The sequence below is a fragment of the Ascaphus truei genome, chromosome 12, assembly GCF_040206685.1.
Source record: "Ascaphus truei isolate aAscTru1 chromosome 12, aAscTru1.hap1, whole genome shotgun sequence".
NCBI lineage: Eukaryota > Metazoa > Chordata > Amphibia > Anura > Ascaphidae > Ascaphus > Ascaphus truei.
This window is the reverse complement of record NC_134494.1, coordinates 17,208,814-17,227,008: the sequence shown is the minus strand read 5'-3', so window position 1 is coordinate 17,227,008 and position 18,195 is coordinate 17,208,814. Positions and strand designations below refer to the sequence as shown.

At 47.2% G+C, this 18,195-nt stretch overlaps 1 protein-coding gene across 4 annotated transcripts in view; it reads right to left on the bottom strand.

Annotated features, from left to right (window-relative positions):
- Positions 1-15,182: 15,182 nt before the first annotated feature.
- The window catches only part of CD151 (CD151 molecule (Raph blood group)), a 38,671-nt gene continuing 35,658 nt past the window's right edge, over positions 15,183-18,195 (bottom strand). For 3 of the 4 annotated variants that reach the window (XM_075566843.1, XM_075566842.1, XM_075566841.1), the window contains 2 exons: positions 15,741-15,761; positions 15,183-15,374 (listed from right to left, as the gene is read on the bottom strand). In XM_075566843.1, coding sequence (XP_075422958.1) covers positions 15,198-15,374; positions 15,741-15,761 — 198 coding nt within the window. In that variant the 3' untranslated portion in view covers positions 15,183-15,197. The remainder of the gene's footprint in view (positions 15,375-15,740; positions 15,762-18,195) is intronic. The other variant, XM_075566844.1, reaches the window with a different exon arrangement.

Genomic DNA, 18,195 nt, shown 5'->3' with positions numbered 1-18,195 from the left:
CCTGCTAAACCATCCGGAAACCAAAAACAAAAATTAAGCACACTTTGGAGGAGTACTTCAGTTTAAACAGGGGTTCCGTAGAGTCACCTTAACTTCTGTGGGAGGCTCATAAGGCCACGTTTAGGGGTGTTTTCATTTCAGTTGCCTCACATAGGAAGAACGCAAAACAGAAATTAAAGATCTGTCAGACAAAATGGTTATCCTGGAGCAAAAACATAAAAATAATCCATCGAAAAAGCTTTATAAGTCCCTATCAGAAGCCAGGCAGGCCTTAACAACAGGTTCAAATAGAGAAGGTTGAGCAAGCTTTAAAGTGGACAAACAAGTCTACTATGACAAAAGGAAATAAGGCAGATAGGATTTTGGCCAGCAAACTTAGCTTTCATTCCTCGAAGTCACAAATTACTACAATCAAACGTAAAAATGGTGTGATCACTCACGATGACCAGAAGAAAAAAAAAAAAAAAAAACACGCATTCTCTGATTTTTATACAAAACTATATAATCTAAACTCCTCAGTAGGTCAGACACAGCTCTCACATTCAGATGCAATATCCAAATACTTAAAATATTTGATTAGAACTATTTGATGCATTAGGAACACATTAAAAGGGGGGAGGGGGGGGCGTGTCGATGACGTCAGCCAAGACGGAGGGGTAAGAGGAGAGCTCCAGAGACCCACATAAATAAAACGAATATTAACTAAATTTACCCCGAAAATTAAGACACCAAAAGACACAGGACGGACCCCTAAACAAGCAGGGATGTCCCAAAAACTGAAAAACCAGACGGGACCTGGGGTTGCGAAGTTTTTCACCCCGTCAAAACAGAGCACCGAGGCCACCGCCAGAAAACAAGATGGCGCCTCCCCGCCCGGCGCACGAGCCGCCAGGCCGGCTACAACAAGCCAAGTGAACCCTCCCGATATAATGACGGCAGAGCAGGGGATCACAAAGGCCTATCTGGAAGAACTTCACAGCAAACTGTGTAGATCCCTGCAGTCAGACCTGAGAGAGGCGGTCGACGAATTGAAGCGAGATATAACAGGGCTCACCAAACGGACTGCATCCCTGGAGGCCAGACTAGAGGAGGCCCTCACTCACCAGAAGGAAGCGGATGAGGAAATCACCCGACTCGGAGCGGAGGTGAACGCACTCAAAGATGGTCTCGAGGACCAAGAGAACCGGGACCGCCGCCAGAATATTAGACTGCGCGGGGTCCCGGAGGAGGTCCTCCCTAATCAGATCCGGGGATACCTCAAAGAATTCATCACCACCGTATGTGAAGGCCTGGACGAGAGAGAGCTCGAAATTGACAGAGCCCATCGCGCTCTAGGCCCGAGATCCGAGGACCCAAACAGAAGAAGGGACGTGATCATCCGCATGCATAGTTACACGGCCAAAGAAAAAATTATGTCTGCATGCCGTGAGAAAGACCCCATACAATTCCAGGGGGAGGACATCCAAGTCTACACTGACCTGTCCAAAAAGACCGTGGATAGACGCAAAGGATTACGCCCCTTAACTTTACTATTACGAGAAAAGGGAATAAAATATAAATGAGGGTTTCCTTTCAGATTGACAATCCACCACAAGGGAAAATTCTATACTATCAGATACCCCGAAGACATGACCCCACTGGTCCAAGCCCTTGGTTTAACCCCCCCTGCCTCCTGGGAAAATAAAGAACGCCACCCCCCGAACCAGGAACCTGATGATCCCCCGGTCCGAGCATCGGTAAGACTCGCGGGACAACGCCACACGAACATGAAGTAGCGGCCTCTGTGGAAAGCTGCACCTCCACGACCATGGAGGCATCCGACACTCCTTTCCAGCCCCCGAAGACATCTCCCCTGTGACAAAGGGGAAAAAAGCCCAGAGGTACTCACCCGAGACGGAGGCAACCGCAACGCAGACCGACCGACGACCGCCACACACCAACACAAGTGATCAACAGGAACCTCGCGAGACTTCGTCTCTTCCCGACCGCGACCGGCGTACCATCCGTTCCTCCCCGGAGTGAAGGGAGAGGAGCCGTGGTGCCCACCGCTTGTTACTTCCTTAGCAGGGACCGGGTCACAGACCAGCCGCGCAACCTGCGGACCTGACGACGACGCAGTCTCTGCCGGTGGGAAAGACTAAGCCCCCGAACTCTAAACCCAGAGGACCTCAGAACGTGGATTGCTCGCTGAACGGGTCTGTAACCCAATCTAGTTTAAAGGCCTAGTAGGTCACCAGTTGGTAATCCTAATTAAAGTTGATAGGCAGGCATGTTAGAAATGTAGTTAATTATTGTTTCCAGTGGTGTAAAAGTTAATTGTTAAATCAATTCCCCTGTTAAAACTACCCATCCAGCATTCCCCCCCTCCCTTACCCCCACCCCGGTTAACATAAGCTATATATTATAGTTTAACGGAGCAAGCCTAGAGGCTCACTGATCTGAAGCCCCAAAGCAGGAACGCTTCACTGAAAAAGAATGGCTATGGTTACCCCTGACAAAACAGGGAAGAAATGTAATAAAAATATGCACCAGAGCTTAGAAGCTATGTATGTACTCCCTCCTCATCCCCCCCATGCCTTCCCCCCCCACTACGCCTACCCCCCACCCCCCCACTCCCCCCTCTTACCGTGCCTCCGTACCCCCCTCTTCCCCCCCTTCTCCTCGCCCCCCCCCCCACCTCAACCTCCTCCCCAACGATATAAAGATTTTAAGACCTAGAGAGAAACTCCCCCCCTGATCAAAAAGTGGATATATGCCAACGTGAAACAATAGTATATATGTGTACTGATTTGCTGAATGTCAATCAAAGGGCCATATCCATGATAGCACAATGATGTACAGACGCTTTACCGCAGAGGAGTACACATTGCAGAAAGTTCATATATAGGTGTCCCCCCTGTTCCCTCCCTCCCCCCTGTTCCCTCCCTCCCCCCCCACCCCTATCCCCACCCTCCCCCCCCACCCCTATTCCCACCCCCATCCCTATTCCCACCCCCAATCCCCCTCCCCCTTCTCCCCTACCTCCTCCACCCTTACTCTCCCACGTCCCCGTCCCCTCCAGTTCCCCCTCCCCTTACCATTTCCTTCCCAAAGGAATAAAGAGTTTAAGACCTAGAGGAGGGGGGGGGGGAAATGTATATATATATATACCCCCCTGGTCAAAAGGTAGAAATAACCCGACGGGAAATAATAATAAATACATGGAATGTAATGCTAAATGTCAACTGAAAGGGTCACACATACGAACTCTATAGCGCGTTGAGGTAAATGTTGTCATTTTTGGTACTCTATACCAGCGGTGCGCAATCTGTGGGGCGCGACCCCCAGGGGGGGCGCGAGACTGCCGACGGGGGGCGCGGGGTTTACAGAGGCCCCGCGCACTTCCCGAAGGCACTTAAATTAAGTGCCGGGGGAGCTGCAGGGCCTCTGTAAACCATACTTACCCGTGGCTCCAGCGGCTTCCTCCCGGCGTCGCCATGGCAACGCGGCGTCAAAATGACGCTGCGAGGTCATGTGACGTCACGTTGCTATGGCAACGTGACGTCATTACGCCAGAGCGCGGGTAAGTTGGGATTGGGGGGGGGGCGCGGGAGCGAGGGGACAGCCTTCAGGGGGGCGCAGGGAAAAAAGTTTGCGCCCCCCTGCTCTATACCACTGAGGATCACACATTGTAGAAAGTATGTTTTAGACAAATGAGCCATGTACATGTACTCCCCTTGCCCCCCTCTCCCTACCCGCCCCCCCCCACCCCCTGCTCCCCCCCTCCCCACCCCCTGCTCCCCCCTCCCCCCCCCTGTTCCCCTCCCGCCCCCACCACCCTCCCCCCCTCCCTCTCCCCCTCCCTCTCCCCCCCCCCACCCCCCTCTCCCTCTCCCCCTCCCTCTCCCCCCCCTCACCCCCTCCCCCCCCCACCCCCTCCCCATCCTAGCCCCCTATCCCTAATCAGAATGAAGGACGTCCCGGAAGAGGCACTGACACTAGACTCAAAGATATTCACGGTTATATGCTACATAGTAGAAGATATATATAATGCTAAAGAGTTCGACTACTGCTACCTCTCTCCTGAGACTACGACAAAGGAAAATGCACAGAACCATAAACGTGGAATGGTCTCTCATTAAAGTAATAAGTAAATCAAGAATGTATAAATGGAGCTACCACTCCCAATGTAAATCCTGTCAAAAAGAACACTCTTCCCTCTCTTCCCTCCCTCCTACCCCTTCCCTCCTACCCCCCTCTCCTAACCCCCCCACCCAGTTCCAGAACTATCCAGGAGGCCAACTCATAACCGCCAAGGATAGCTACATCCCTTAGGATGGACATTAGGGATAAAAGTAACACCCCGCTAACGTAGGCCAACCCACATTAAACAAGATACATATTCGAACATAAGGGGTCTATTTAGGACCTAGCAGAAGAAATCAAGTATAAAGGGCCAAGATATATCCCTGTCCCTAACCCTTGCCGACTATTTCTCCTTCCCCATCCCCACCCACCCCCCAAACCTACCCTATCCACCCACTACCCTATTGTATAAGCTCCACCCCGGTGCCCCCCTCTCTTCACCGAGAAAATGTAGGGGAAAAGCGGGTAAAATATTGAACTATAGGGTCTCTACCTCGCCCACTTCGGACGGTTACCGTCACCGGACCCACCCCCCAAGGGTTTTTTTACACGACAAACCGACTACCCGTTAGGTCGGTATTGTTCTATTAAGACCAGAACAAGGTCTACTTTCATCTCTTACTGTTACCTGCTGATACTTTCCCAGCAGGCCCCCTCGCACCCTCTCCCCCCCCCCACACCCTGGTCAACTAAGGCCCATAAAAGACGAGAGTAACATCTAACTGAACACCCAGCCACTGATCCTTCCGAGGGGACAAAGGAGATAATGGCTAAGCAAGGACCAATTAAACTAGTGTCTCTTAATGTAAAGGGACTACAGAATAATAGGAAAAGAAGGCTAGCCCATCAAGAATTAAAAAGGCTCAATGGTGATATTGTCTTTCTCCAGGAGACACACTTTACTGCGCAGGAGCCACCCAAAACTTTCCAAAATGCTTACCCTATGAGTTACTACTCAACATTCAGTAGCAAAAAACGGGGAGTGGCCATTTTGATCAGGCAAGGCACCCCCTTCAATTTAACAAAAGTCACAACGGACCCAGAGGGTAGATTTGTTGTGGTGTATGGCTCTCTGGCGGGATCCGCGATCGCCCTGATCAACCTCTATGCCCCTAATGAGAATCAGCAGATCTTCCTCAGAAAAGTCCTAGAGGAGATTGATCCGGAATATTTATCCTCCTTGATAATAGGAGGAGATTTAAACATGGTTCTAAACCCAGTAGAGGACAAATCAACCACACCGGGACGGCCGCATCCGCCCCAAGCAATAAGATTGGGGAAAAGCTTTAGGGACATTATAAAGGAATTCTCTCTAGTAGATATTTGGAGAGCACAACATCAGGGACAAAGAGATTATACATTTTTCTCGGCCCCTCACCAGACCTATTCCCGTATTGACTGTTTCCTTGCTACCAAGAATGTTCTAGAAGCAACAACCAACACAGATATTGGCCCAATCACATGGTCCGATCACGCCCCGATTTCTCTCATTCTCACGGCCCCATTTGTAAAAACATTTACATATAATTGGAGACTAAACGACTCCCTCTTAAACAATAAAGAGATAGAAAAAGAGATCAAAAGAGCCCTAAAGAATTATTTCAGACTAAATCTAGGCTCGGTGGACTCCCCAGCTACCCTGTGGGAAGCCCACAAAGCGGCTATCAGGGGCCAACTTATCTCGATAGCATCATATAGGAAGAAAGCCAAAGTAAAACTAACCAAAGAGCTCACTGACAAAATTATACAACTAGAACAGCAACATAAACAAAACCCGTCCCGGAAAATTTACAAATTACTGACAGCTGCCAGAGTTAAACTAAAAGATATACAATTAGAAAATGTAGAAAAAGCTTTAAAATGGACGGGCCAGAAGTATTACGACAAAGGGAACAAAGCCGATAGACTTCTTGCTAGCAAGTTAAGAGGCATACAAAAAAGATCACAGATTACAGCGATCAAGAATAGGTCTGGTGAGATAGTCTATAATGAGAAAAAAATAGCGGAGGAATTTACCAAATTCTACACCAAATTATACAATCTGAGATCCAACTCCGCTATCCCAAAGTTAACCGCAGAAGCATCAATAACAAATTACCTTGCCGACTGTAACCTCCCCTCCCTGACAGAGGAGGAGAACGAAAGGCTAAACGGTAAAATAACAGTGGAAGAACTGTCAGCGGCCGTAAAAGCATCCAAATCCTCCAAAGCGCCGGGACCTGACGGCTATACAAATTCCTACTATAAGAAGTACCTACCCATACTGACACCTCATCTCCTAAACCTATTTAACTCCTTCATGGAGGGGACCCCAATACCAAACTCTATGTCCTCAGCTAACTTAGCAATAATCCACAAGGAAGGAAAGGACCCAACACAATGTGGAAGTTATAGGCCCATATCTCTTCTGAATAACGATTTAAAATTGTACAGTAAAATACTTGCGAATAGGCTAAACCCCATATTACCCAGACTTATCCACTCAGACCAAGTTGGATTCGTCTCAGGACGCCAAGCAGCAGACAATACGCGAAAAATAATAAACATAATTGACCATGCCCATATGTCCAAAACAAGAACGATGATACTGAGCCTAGATGCAGAGAAGGCATTCGATAGGATAGACTGGTTATTCCTAGACAAGGCCTTGGAAAAATTTGGCTTCAAAGATAAGTTCCTGGAAGGAGTCCGGGCTCTCTACCAGAACCCTTCCGCCGCGGTTAAACTCCCAGGTGGAACGGGCGAGAGATTTCAAATCAAAAATGGCACAAGGCAGGGTTGCCCCTTATCCCCTCTTCTTTTCGCCCTCACGATTGAACCACTTGCGACCAAAATTCGAAACAATATAAATATACAGGGTGTCGAGATAGGTGAAACAAATTTTAAAATATCCCTATTCGCCGACGATATCATTCTGACCCTGACCAGACCCCAAACTTCTCTTCCGAACCTTCAAAGAGAACTATCGGATTTTGGTAAAGTGTCTGGATACAAAATAAACAATGGAAAATCGGAGGCCTTAAATATCAGCCTACCAGATGAGGAAGTGAAATTACTTAAACTAAATTTCAATTACCGGTGGTGTCCTGCATGTATTAAATATTTGGGGGTAAATATATCAAGACACTACAGGGCTCTATACCAAGATAACTACCCAGCACTTTGGGGTACAATTAAGAAAGATTTGGAACAGTGGCAAGGTTACCAGATATCATGGATTGGGAGAATGATCTCCGTTAAGATGAATATTCTCCCTAGACTTTTATACTATTTTCAGACACTCCCGGTCCATGTGCCTGGCGCTGATCTAAAGAGCATACAAAACAGAATGTTTAACTTCATTTGGCAGGGCAAAAGGCCCAGAGTAGCAAGATCGGTCCTGTTGGCACCAAGAGGAAGGGGAGGTATGGCCGTCCCAGATATACATAAATATTACATAGCAGCACAATTGAAACAAGCTGTTATGTGGAATGCCGACCCAGCCAAACATTGCTGGATCGATATTGAATCTAAATATGCCAGAATGCCTTCTCTGCAGGACTGCCTATGGAGCTTAGATAAAGGAGATAAGCAGACGCACAACCTAAAACTACAAGCGTCCATGTTTACATGGGAAGTATGGTCAAAACACAAGACCAGATTCGGGCTGTGCTCAGCTAACCCACAACTCACGCCCCTAACCAATAACCCAAAATTCCCTCCGGGATGCGGTTCTAAGCTATACGACCGTCTAAAAGAAAGGGGGATCGGGACGATCGCGGACCTTCTGAGCCTGAACACGCTCCTGAGCTACCAAGAAGTTAAAGCCAAATATAAAATTAGGGAACTGGACACATTCAAATACCTACAAATCCGTCATTTTGCCCAAAAGGTGTGTCCAACCCCAGAATTCCCCTCCCTTACAAAATTTGAACGACTGTGTCAAGCGAACACATATCAAAGGGGATTAATCTCCGATATATATTCCATTCTAGAAAATTCAACAGCCACCCAAGATCATGATTACATGCTCAAATGGGCGGCAGACCTGAATATCACAATAGAAAGGGAGATTTGGGAGGAAATTTGGCAGGCCGCCTCAGGAACGTCCGTATGCACCATAACAAAGGAGAATATATATAAAATTCTCTTCCACTGGTACCTCACCCCAGCGAGGTTGAACCAGATCTACCCCCTGGCGTCAGATTTATGTTGGAGAGGCTGCGGTCATAGAGGGGACATGGCCCACATCTGGTGGACCTGTCCGGAAATTGTTAAGTACTGGACCAAGGTCCAAAATTTGATAAAAGAGGTCACAGACCTAGAACTGCCTATAGAACCGCAGACCTTCCTACTTGCAAGGCCAATACCAGGTATTGTCCGGACAACTGGGAAATTAATCTCCCATATTTTAACTGCGGCCAGATGCGAGATAGCGGCATCCTGGAAGAGACAAACAACACCATCCAAAAATTCCATTAAAAAAAGGATCAATGAAGTAATGATAATGGAAAAGTTGACGGCCATGCTAAAGCAAAAGCTTATCGCCTTCGACACGATATGGGAACCCTGGTGGCTCCTCAACAGATGAAGGCCCTAGTAGGAAACCAGACTCCCCCCGAACCCCTGGGCCAACTCACTGGGTCCAAGAGCCACAGATTTAGGGCCCCCGGGATGTGGACTCCCAACCCCCCCCCCCCACCCTCTCCCTCCTCTCCTTCCCCTCTATCCTCACTCTTAGAGGACCCCTTCTTCTAAGGCAACCAAGGTTGCCCCTTCTTTACCCCAGAAAAAGTTAAAATGTTTACGTATTAGGCAATGTATTGAAACTGTAAATCATATGTTGTATCAATGCCTATTAAAACTATTTGGAAAAAAAAAAAAGGGGGGAGGGGAAGTGAGTATATACAGATGTAGCAAGACTCCCGTCTCAAAAGCAAAAATCCACCGCTCTGGAGACCGTCTGACGCGGTCGCACTGCGGGGTTCCATGCTTCCGGATTGAACCCCAGACCGTGATAATCCTCAGGCGACAGGGGCAGTCTTGGTCACAATCACGTTGTTTTGTCCCGGTGTCTTGCTACATTAGAAGACGCACGCAAGCGCAATTCAACGCGAGATTTCCGTGTGTCAATATTATGGCAAAAATGGCATTTGCAACGCTTAGTACATAGGTTGGACCGGTCTCCAACGGGTCTGCTCAAACCTACAGTTGTTGGTAAGGCCTAGGTGTGTCCATCATATTGCACAGCGTTTTATCAATCGCACTAAAAAAGGACAGCTTGTTCCATTTGTACATATACTGTGACGGTAGGGACAATGCAGCTATTATAATAAAAGTGAAGCCCAACCAACGTTCTTACCAGTCAGGATGGGTGCCTTATATTGGTAGTATATCCCTGCTCGTGGGGCCGAATTGGCCCACTTGTGTGGAATGGTTTAGCCATGAAATGTGATGCTAGTATTTTCTGTCTTGTGTGCAGGGCTGGTAATTCTCTCAGCCTGCACACATTGAGATCTGGGTCTGCTATTCAAATGTGGGAGGTCAAGTGCTTCAGACATTGTTAGAAGTGTGGGGGGGAGGGAGTGACAAGTTTGGGGAACAATACCTCCAGGTTTCCCACCCTTCTTAAACTCGCCTATGTGGGTTGTCCCAGAAACAAAGGTCGCCGCCCACACCCCGGATTGGCCCATCACAGACAAGCCCTTGCTCTGCGATTGGTCCACACGCAACATCCGTGCACCGATTGGTCGGCAACCCGTTTTCCCCGCTTTCCTATGGATACGGGGAATCTACTGCATGTAAAGAGCTGCCGTTTTCAGCTCCAGAGACTAATCTGGTCGTAGCATAGTAGGCGTCGCCCGGGGTTTGTGCCGGAGACACCAAAGCGAGGCTCGTAGTGGAAACGAGCAGGTTATTTGAATGTGCTATAGCCCAAACCGCACACCTGGACTACGGAGGTAACCAGGACAGACGGAGAGTGGAAGCTGCCCAGGGTAAGCCATTGACCCAGTGCCTGGCACCTAATTAAGATAGGATTCCCCCCGTAGTCCCTGTTTTGGGTGAGTTTGTGCCAAAATTGTGTGCAGTGCTGTGCCTATTGACTCCAGTCAAAATAGACTCCTTTTGCTCTGTCTGGTGTATTTGATCCTGGTGTTAAGTGTCCTAGTCACCTGTGACACCGACCCCCAGGATTACCACTGAACTGGAGGTACGGAAGGTGATACTGTATTATGGCGCAAAGGAAGGATCAGTCTAGGGACGCCTGCCTTATAATAAAAATAAATAAACTCATCTCAAATTACCAATAAAAATAAAATGATACCTACAGGAAAAGCTAAATATTTTTGGCTGGAAAAATACCCAGAATTTTAAACCTAGATTATCAATTTTATGAATGTTTGAATTAATAAAAATGCCTACATTGATTTAAAAAAATAATAATAATAATACCTTCTACATTAAGAGACAGCAGTTTAGACGCGCATGCGCGACCGAGGAGTGAATGGCTGCCTAACCCGAGAGCTCTGTTCCCCCGCAGCATTAAATAAAGATAAAATACCAACAAAACCCCATAAAACGCCCAATAAACAGAATATATCAGTACATAACGACCCAGCGATGGCCCAGGCAAACCCGCGAAAGAAAACCGGAGAGGATTTAAAGACTTACTTTGCCAGGACACGTGCGCAACGAGCCGACACAGAAATGGCGCGCGACTCGAATAGGGATTCGGATACGGAGCGGGAGCAAGAGGAGGACAACTCAGACGGGCCAGAACAATTACCGGTTCGCCAGTGCGACTTCACGAAACTGTACAGAGATCAAAAAGCTACAATCGCAATTGACTGATCTATCTACTCTACATTAAAAACAACAAACTAGCTACAACCCGAAAAGAATGGCTAGACACAAGAACAAAACTAAACCTGTTACTGGCCTCACAGGCAGAGAGGGACATAAGTTGGACTAAAAACGGAAGTTTTCCGAAAAAGCAAACAAGCCAGATACCCTACTTGCCAAATAAATTAAGCAATAAAATCTCGAATTATCGTATTAATGCAATTCGATTAAAAAACAGCGACCTTACGTCTGACCCAAAACAAATAGAAGAATTTAAACAGTACTATGAATCTCTTTATGATGGGAAAAAAGTAACCCGATGTGAGGCGACTCAAACAACTAAAAACATTCCTAAGGATGGCAAAATTGCCTAACTTAAGCAGAGACGAGCGAGAGAGGCTACAGGAAGACTTCTCGATGGAGGAGCTAACTGAGGTACTCAAGTCATCTAAGCCATCAAAGGCCCCTGGCCCCGATGGCTTCTCTAATCTATACTATAAGAAATTCCAGAAAATTATTCAACTCATTCCTAGCAGGTGCCCCTATACCAAGCCAGATGCTTCAGGAGTCAATCTCATTGATCCATAAACAGGGAAAAGACCCAGCAGACTGTAAAAGTTACAGGCCTATTTCCCTGATCAATTCGGACACGAAAATATTCTCTAAATTATTAGCAAACAGAATAAGTCGGCTCATGCCGAAACTGGTTCACCCAGATCAGGTGGGGTCCATCATAGGGAGACAGGCGGCAGATAACACCAGTAGGGTAATAGATTTAATTGATTTGGCCCACTGGAAAAACATCCCCTCAATGGTACTGAGCCTGGACGCCGAGAAGGCTTTGATCAAATTTACTGGCCCTACCTGAGAGAGACGCTGGGAGCGTTTGGCTTCCATGGCAGAATTCTGGGCGCTATTCTGGCTCTTTACGAGGGACCGACGGCGAAGGTTAGACACCAGGGCTTCCCGTCGGAGCAATTCCAGATAAAGAGTGGCACCAGACAGGGTTGCCCCCTGTCGCCCCTGTTATTCGCATTATGCATAGAACCATTAGCGGCACACATTCGCCTCAACCCAGATATAACAGGGATCCAAACACAGAAGCAGTCACACAAAGTGGCCCTGTATGCGGATGACGTTATCTTAACGTTGTCTAAACCTCTTGTCTCTCTGCCGAATGTTTTTAGTCTACTGGGAGAATTTAATAAGATATCAGGATTCAAAATCAATCAAACCAAGTCAGAAGCCTTAAGCATTAATCTGCCCAAGGCCGCCGAAAAACTGATAGAACTAAATTTTAGTTTTAAATGGCAAGCCTCCGAAATTAAATTCCTAGGAGTTAATATCACCAAACATTATAAGGCCCTATATAAGGCAAATTACCCCAGACTGATACGGACTCTAAAGGATGAGCTCAGGATTTGGAATTTCATGGATTGGCAGAATACATAGTATTAAAATGAATCTCCTCCCTAGAATATTATACTTGTGCCAGGCAATCCCGGCTCAGGTAGTCAGAGAGGACATTCTTCTTTTGCAGTCCGCTATGGTGAAATTTGTTTGGGGTAATAAGAAACCACGGATTAAGAATAGTATCCTCAAACGCCCAACCCCACGAGGAGGATTAGGGGTACCTTGCTTGTTGTCGTATTTTCGAGCGGCACAATTATGTCAAACTGTACAATGGCACAGTCATCCCAGCCTCAGAAGGTGGGTTGAATTAGAGGAAGACTGCTGTGCCCCAGTCACCTTACAGGACTTAAATTTGGCTTCCAACACAGGTACGTAAAAATATCAAAGAGCCGCTTTCCGCGGTGACTAGCTCCCTGTCTGCCTGGGAGGCCACCAAGTACCGATATGCGCTGACAAACAGGCATACTCTTATGACACCCTTTGTGGGTAACCCTGACTTCGCTCCGGGCCTGACAAGCAAAAACGTTGAAATCTGGGAGCAAAAAGGCCTCACTCGGCTATTACATCGGGAGGGCAGAAAAATCGATAAAAACCTTTGAACAAATTAAATCTGAAAAAGAACTACCGAATTCTGAGTTTTTTTTAAATACCTCCAGATCAGAGCATTTTACACAAAAATCCCAAATCGACCTAAAAGAACCAATTTTGAACAGCTCTGCTCTAGAAAAACAGAAACAGCGGGACTCACATCTAGGATATACAGAGAGGTAGTATGTGCAGCACATGACAACGACACCAGACTTAGTTACCAAAGAAGATGGGAAACAGACTTGGACGAGACATTAGGAGACGAAGACTGGGACTATATCTTACTGGCGGTAGCAAAGAGTTCCATATGCACCACGTTACGGGAGAATGCACACGATTAGCTAAGTTTGTCAAGGGATACTCCCCCCATTGTACCCTAAACAATGTGCAGTACAGGCAGACTTGTTGCATATGCTGTGGAGCTGCACCAAAGTGACCCCGCTGTGGGAAGAAATTCGGATCTGGCTACAGAGTATACTCGGCATCTCGGTTCCCTTTGACCCCTGGCTGTTCCTGCTCGGTAGGCGCACGCAGGAGCTAAACAGATCAGAGCACAAATTAGTTGCAGACTTTGCAACAGCCACACAGTGTGAGCTCGCAGCACTATGGAAGCAACCAGAAGTACCCACGATTCCTAAGATTAGAAACAGAATTTGGTACGTTTGCCGGATGGAGCAGTTGACAAGCCTGGTCAACGACACCGGCACAAAATTTCTCAAAATATGGTCTCCTTGGTTAGACAAATCAGATATCCATGGGGTAGATGCTACTACTATTTGGCAGTAATAGGTGTAAGTGCATTCTCCTCTGACAAACCAGTGGAGACAGAAGACGACAGGGCGGACAGTTAAGATACTAAAGACAAGATGGGACAGCACCACAACTGGAACTGAGGAGATAGCTGCTACCATGATAACGGAGTTCTGAGAAGGGACAACAAAAAACTGAAAATCATCTATGATTACAATCCCCTCCCCCCTCCCTCCCTCTGTGGTGTGTGTCAGAGTCTGTCTGTGAGCCTCCCCAGGGAGTCGAGTTGTTTTTATTCGCGTGTCTTGTCTTATTGGCTCTGTTTTGTTTACCGAATTTACAAAAATTGTATAAAAGGGATATTTGGTAACACCAATAGAGGCATACCCCGCATTAACGTACGCAATGGGCCTGGAGCATGTATGTAAAGCGAAAATGTACTTAAAGTGAAGCACTACTTTTCCCCCACTTATCGATGCATGTACTGTACTGCAATCATCACATACGTGCATAACTGATATAAATAACGCATTTGTAACGGGCTCTATAGTCTCCCCGCTTGCGCACAGCTTCGGTACAGGTAGGGAGCTGGTATTGCTGTTCAGGATGTGCTGACAGGCGCATGCGTGAGCTGCCGTTTGCCTATTGAGCGAGATGTACTTACTCGCGAGTGTACTTAAAGTGAGTGTCCTTAAACCGGGGTGTGCCTGTATAGGATAATGGGTTGGAAGATTGCTTACTGTCTGTACCAGATATCCAATAAAAATTTGATGTGGGGAAAAAAAAAAAAAAAGAGACAGCAGTTTAAATATTTATTAGAAACCAAGGCCCGTCTCAGATTTCCATCCTTCTTTCATAAACCGCTAACCATTTCAAGCAAAGTTTCTAAAAACGAGGTAAATACGCCAAAAAGACGTTCAGTTATAATCTACTGAAAACAAAATACTTGGAGTTTAATCCAGAATGTGGCTATCCTACTGAGCACAAGGAAAATCAGAACAGCATTGAACCCAAATAATTTAGATGGAGCTATAATAAAAATCGGACTAAAAGAAAAAATACTATTAAAACATTGACACGTTGGAATAGAAGAAGTTTGATCACGTTGCACCATGCTGCAAATGTGTTTAATTTTTGTAAAAAAAAAAAACATTTATGTACTCGAGTGCTGTTGTGCTGGGTGAGCTGACCAGGTTTGTCCTGATGAAGGTGTAACAAGCACACCGAAACATTGATTTATTCAATAAAGTTATATTTTATAACAAGTAAAAGGCTGGTGTGCCATTTTTTTGTGGCATATCAAGAAACACAACTAAATGACTCCTTTGTGATTAGATTTAGGATTCAAATGTAGAATTTCACTAATAAATTGCAAGCCAAAAATCGGGAGGAGCACAGGGTTTGTGCATTTGTTTTCCATACAACTCCAATGTTAATGACTTATTATGCAGCATGATAGAAGTGACACAAAAGGTGTTACAATGCTGTAATGTTGGGCTTTATAGAGATTCTGGATGGTTGTTCATCTTGTGTTTCTTGCCCGACACACAGCCGACCCTTCCCGATCTTACCTCCTGCTGCAGTTTGTCCACAGCGCTGGTCACCTTCTCCTCTCCCACCTGTTGGTATTTCACGGTCATGGTGTCCTTCAGATTCTGCTTCAGCTCTGTATTCAGCTGTGAGGAAACCGAGGGGGTCAATAATATTATATCATATTATTAATATAGGACATGTTATCCCACCTGTATTACCCGCCCCCCCTGCTTTCTCTGCCCACGACTCGCTCAATCCATAGCTCCCTCTCTCTTTCAATCTACCTAGGAGTATACACACTGTTACACCGGAGTAACGTCATAGTTCATACTGGCCTCTGATAGGGAAATGTTCATCTACATCATAGGCCGAAAGCTAGAGTGTAATTACATTCCACAGCGTACAACGACAGCGCCATAGCAACAACAACAACAAATGACAGACACATGAGCCAATAAGGTAGAAGGGGCGGGAGTAACAGTAGCCTGTAAGGAAGGAGCGTTGATTACCTGCGGGCAGAACGGGTTGCACTGCAGCATAAAGAGAGAGACAGGTATATAGCAAGAGTTAAGCACAGGTATATAACACACACACACGCACAAAAGCAGCGAGGGAGGGTTTGCCTCTGAAGTGGGACAGTCAGCTCGGGGTGCATTTCCTGAACCGCATAGCGGAGCTAATAGGGCTGGTCTCTGAAGTGGGCTAGCTAGATCCGCAATGAGTTGCAGGCCTCTCTGACCGGGAAGGGGGGTTTACAATGAAGATGCTTATTAAAAACCCCTGTGTCATCTGCTACAACGAGGGAAGATCTGTTCATTGTTAATGGTCATTACCAGAATGGGCTGGAATATCGATCGTTAAAAAAATGTAGAACAGGAAGTCACCATGTTGCCAGGGTATGATGTAATTTATGGTAGAGGAAGTACCGGGTGCTGTAGACCAGGGGTGCGCAAACTGGGAGGGGCACGGGGTTTACAGAAGGCCTTGTAAACTGCACTTACCTTGGTTCAGGCGGCTTCTGGAGACGCGTCGCCATGGCAACGTAGCATCAAATGACGCCATGGGTCATGTGATGTCCCATTGTCATGACGTGACATCATGACACCCAGAACATCTGAACCAAGGTAAGGGGGGAGGGGGGAGAGAGAGCGGCACGCAGAGAGGGGGACAGCTGGCACGGGGGAGAAAAAAAAAAAGAAGAAGGATTGCGCTCCCCTGCTGTAGACATCAATGTAATGACACAGATCTTTCCCCGAACATGGCAGCACACAACGTCCATTACGTGGGATGACTTATCTGGGTTAAGTTATTGATATTTAGAGCTTTCTTGATTGATTAAAAGCACAAATGTTATTAACCGGCATGAAAACATTCAGATTAAAGTCGTATTTCTGCCCGATTTGTTTAAAACGGGTGTTAATCACAATACGTTTAACTTCTAGAACATGGTTGCTGCCATTAGGACCCTGGGCCTGGGAGGGGCTGACCCCTGCAACATGTCGCTGCCATTAGGACCCTGGGCCTGGGAGGGGCTGACCCCTGCAACATGTCGCTGCCATTAGGACCCTGGGCCTGGGAGGGGCTGACCCCTGCAACATGTCACTGCCATTAGGACCCTGGGCCTGGGAGGGGCTGACCCCTGCAACATGTCGCTGCCATTAGGACACTGGGCCTGGGAGGGGCTGACCCCTGCAACATGTCGCTGCCATTAGGACCCTGGGCCTGGGAGGGGCTGACCCCTGCAACATGTCGCTGCCATTAGGACCCTGGGCCTGGGAGGGGCTGACCCCTGCAACATGTCGCTGCCATTAGGACCCTGGGCCTGGGAGGGGCTGACCCCTGCAACATGTCGCTGCCATTAGGACCCTGGGCCTGGGAGGGGCTGACCCCTGCAACATGTCGCTGCCATTAGGACCCTGGGCCTGGGAGGGGCTGACCCCTGCAACATGTCGCTGCCATTAGGACCCTGGGCCTGGGAGGGGCTGACCCCTGCAACATGTCGCTGCCATTTGTTCAGACTTATTTATTTTTTCTAAGGAGGAATTTACTCAATTTGCTGCCGTCATTAGCCAAAGCGATTAAGGGTCAGGACTAGAAGAGCCTGATACTGTTTTAGATTGAAGTAGAATTGTATTAAAAAAAACAAAAAAACGACATTTGTTTTTAGAGAAAGAGGGGGGAGAGAAAGAGGGGGGAGAGAAAGAGGGGGGAGAGAAAGAGAGAAGAGGGGGACTAGAACAAGAGGTCATATTCTGAAGCTGGAGGGTGAGAGGCTCAGAGTGGTGGATTTGTAGAAAATACTCCCAGAAAAGGTGGTAGAGGCTAGTACAGTAAGACAGTGGTAGAGGCTAGTACAGTAAGACAGTGGTAGAGGCTAGTACAGTAAGACAGTGGTAGAGGCTAGTACAGTAAGACAGTGGTAGAGGCTAGTACAGTAAGACAGTGGTAGAGGCTAGTACAGTAAGACAGTGGTAGAGGCTAGTACAGTAAGACAGTGGTAGAGGCTAGTACAGTAAGACAGTGGTAGAGGCTAGTACAGTAAGACAGTGGTAGAGGCTAGTACAGTAAGACAGTGGTAGAGGCTAGTACAGTAAGACAGTGGTAGAGGCTAGTACAGTAAGACAGTGGTTCCCAGACTTTTTTTACATTGTGCACGCCTTGGTAGAAAATAGTGATTCTTCGAACCTCTTATTAATACATGCGATTGCCTATTAATCAGACTATTGCCAAGAAAACTGTTTGACCGATCCCAGGCCGTATAGTGTCCTGAGCGCGTGGGGGGAACACGCGCTTAATAAGGCCCCAAACTGCACCTCCGTGTGAGCAGACAGCATGAGGGGTACAGCCGCCACTCACTGCGGGAGCTTCCAAAGACGCTGTGGATGCAAAGCATTCTGGGGAGCGACTTTGGAAGCTCCTGCTTTAAAGTGACAGCTATACCACCCACGCCAAAGTGCCTTACCA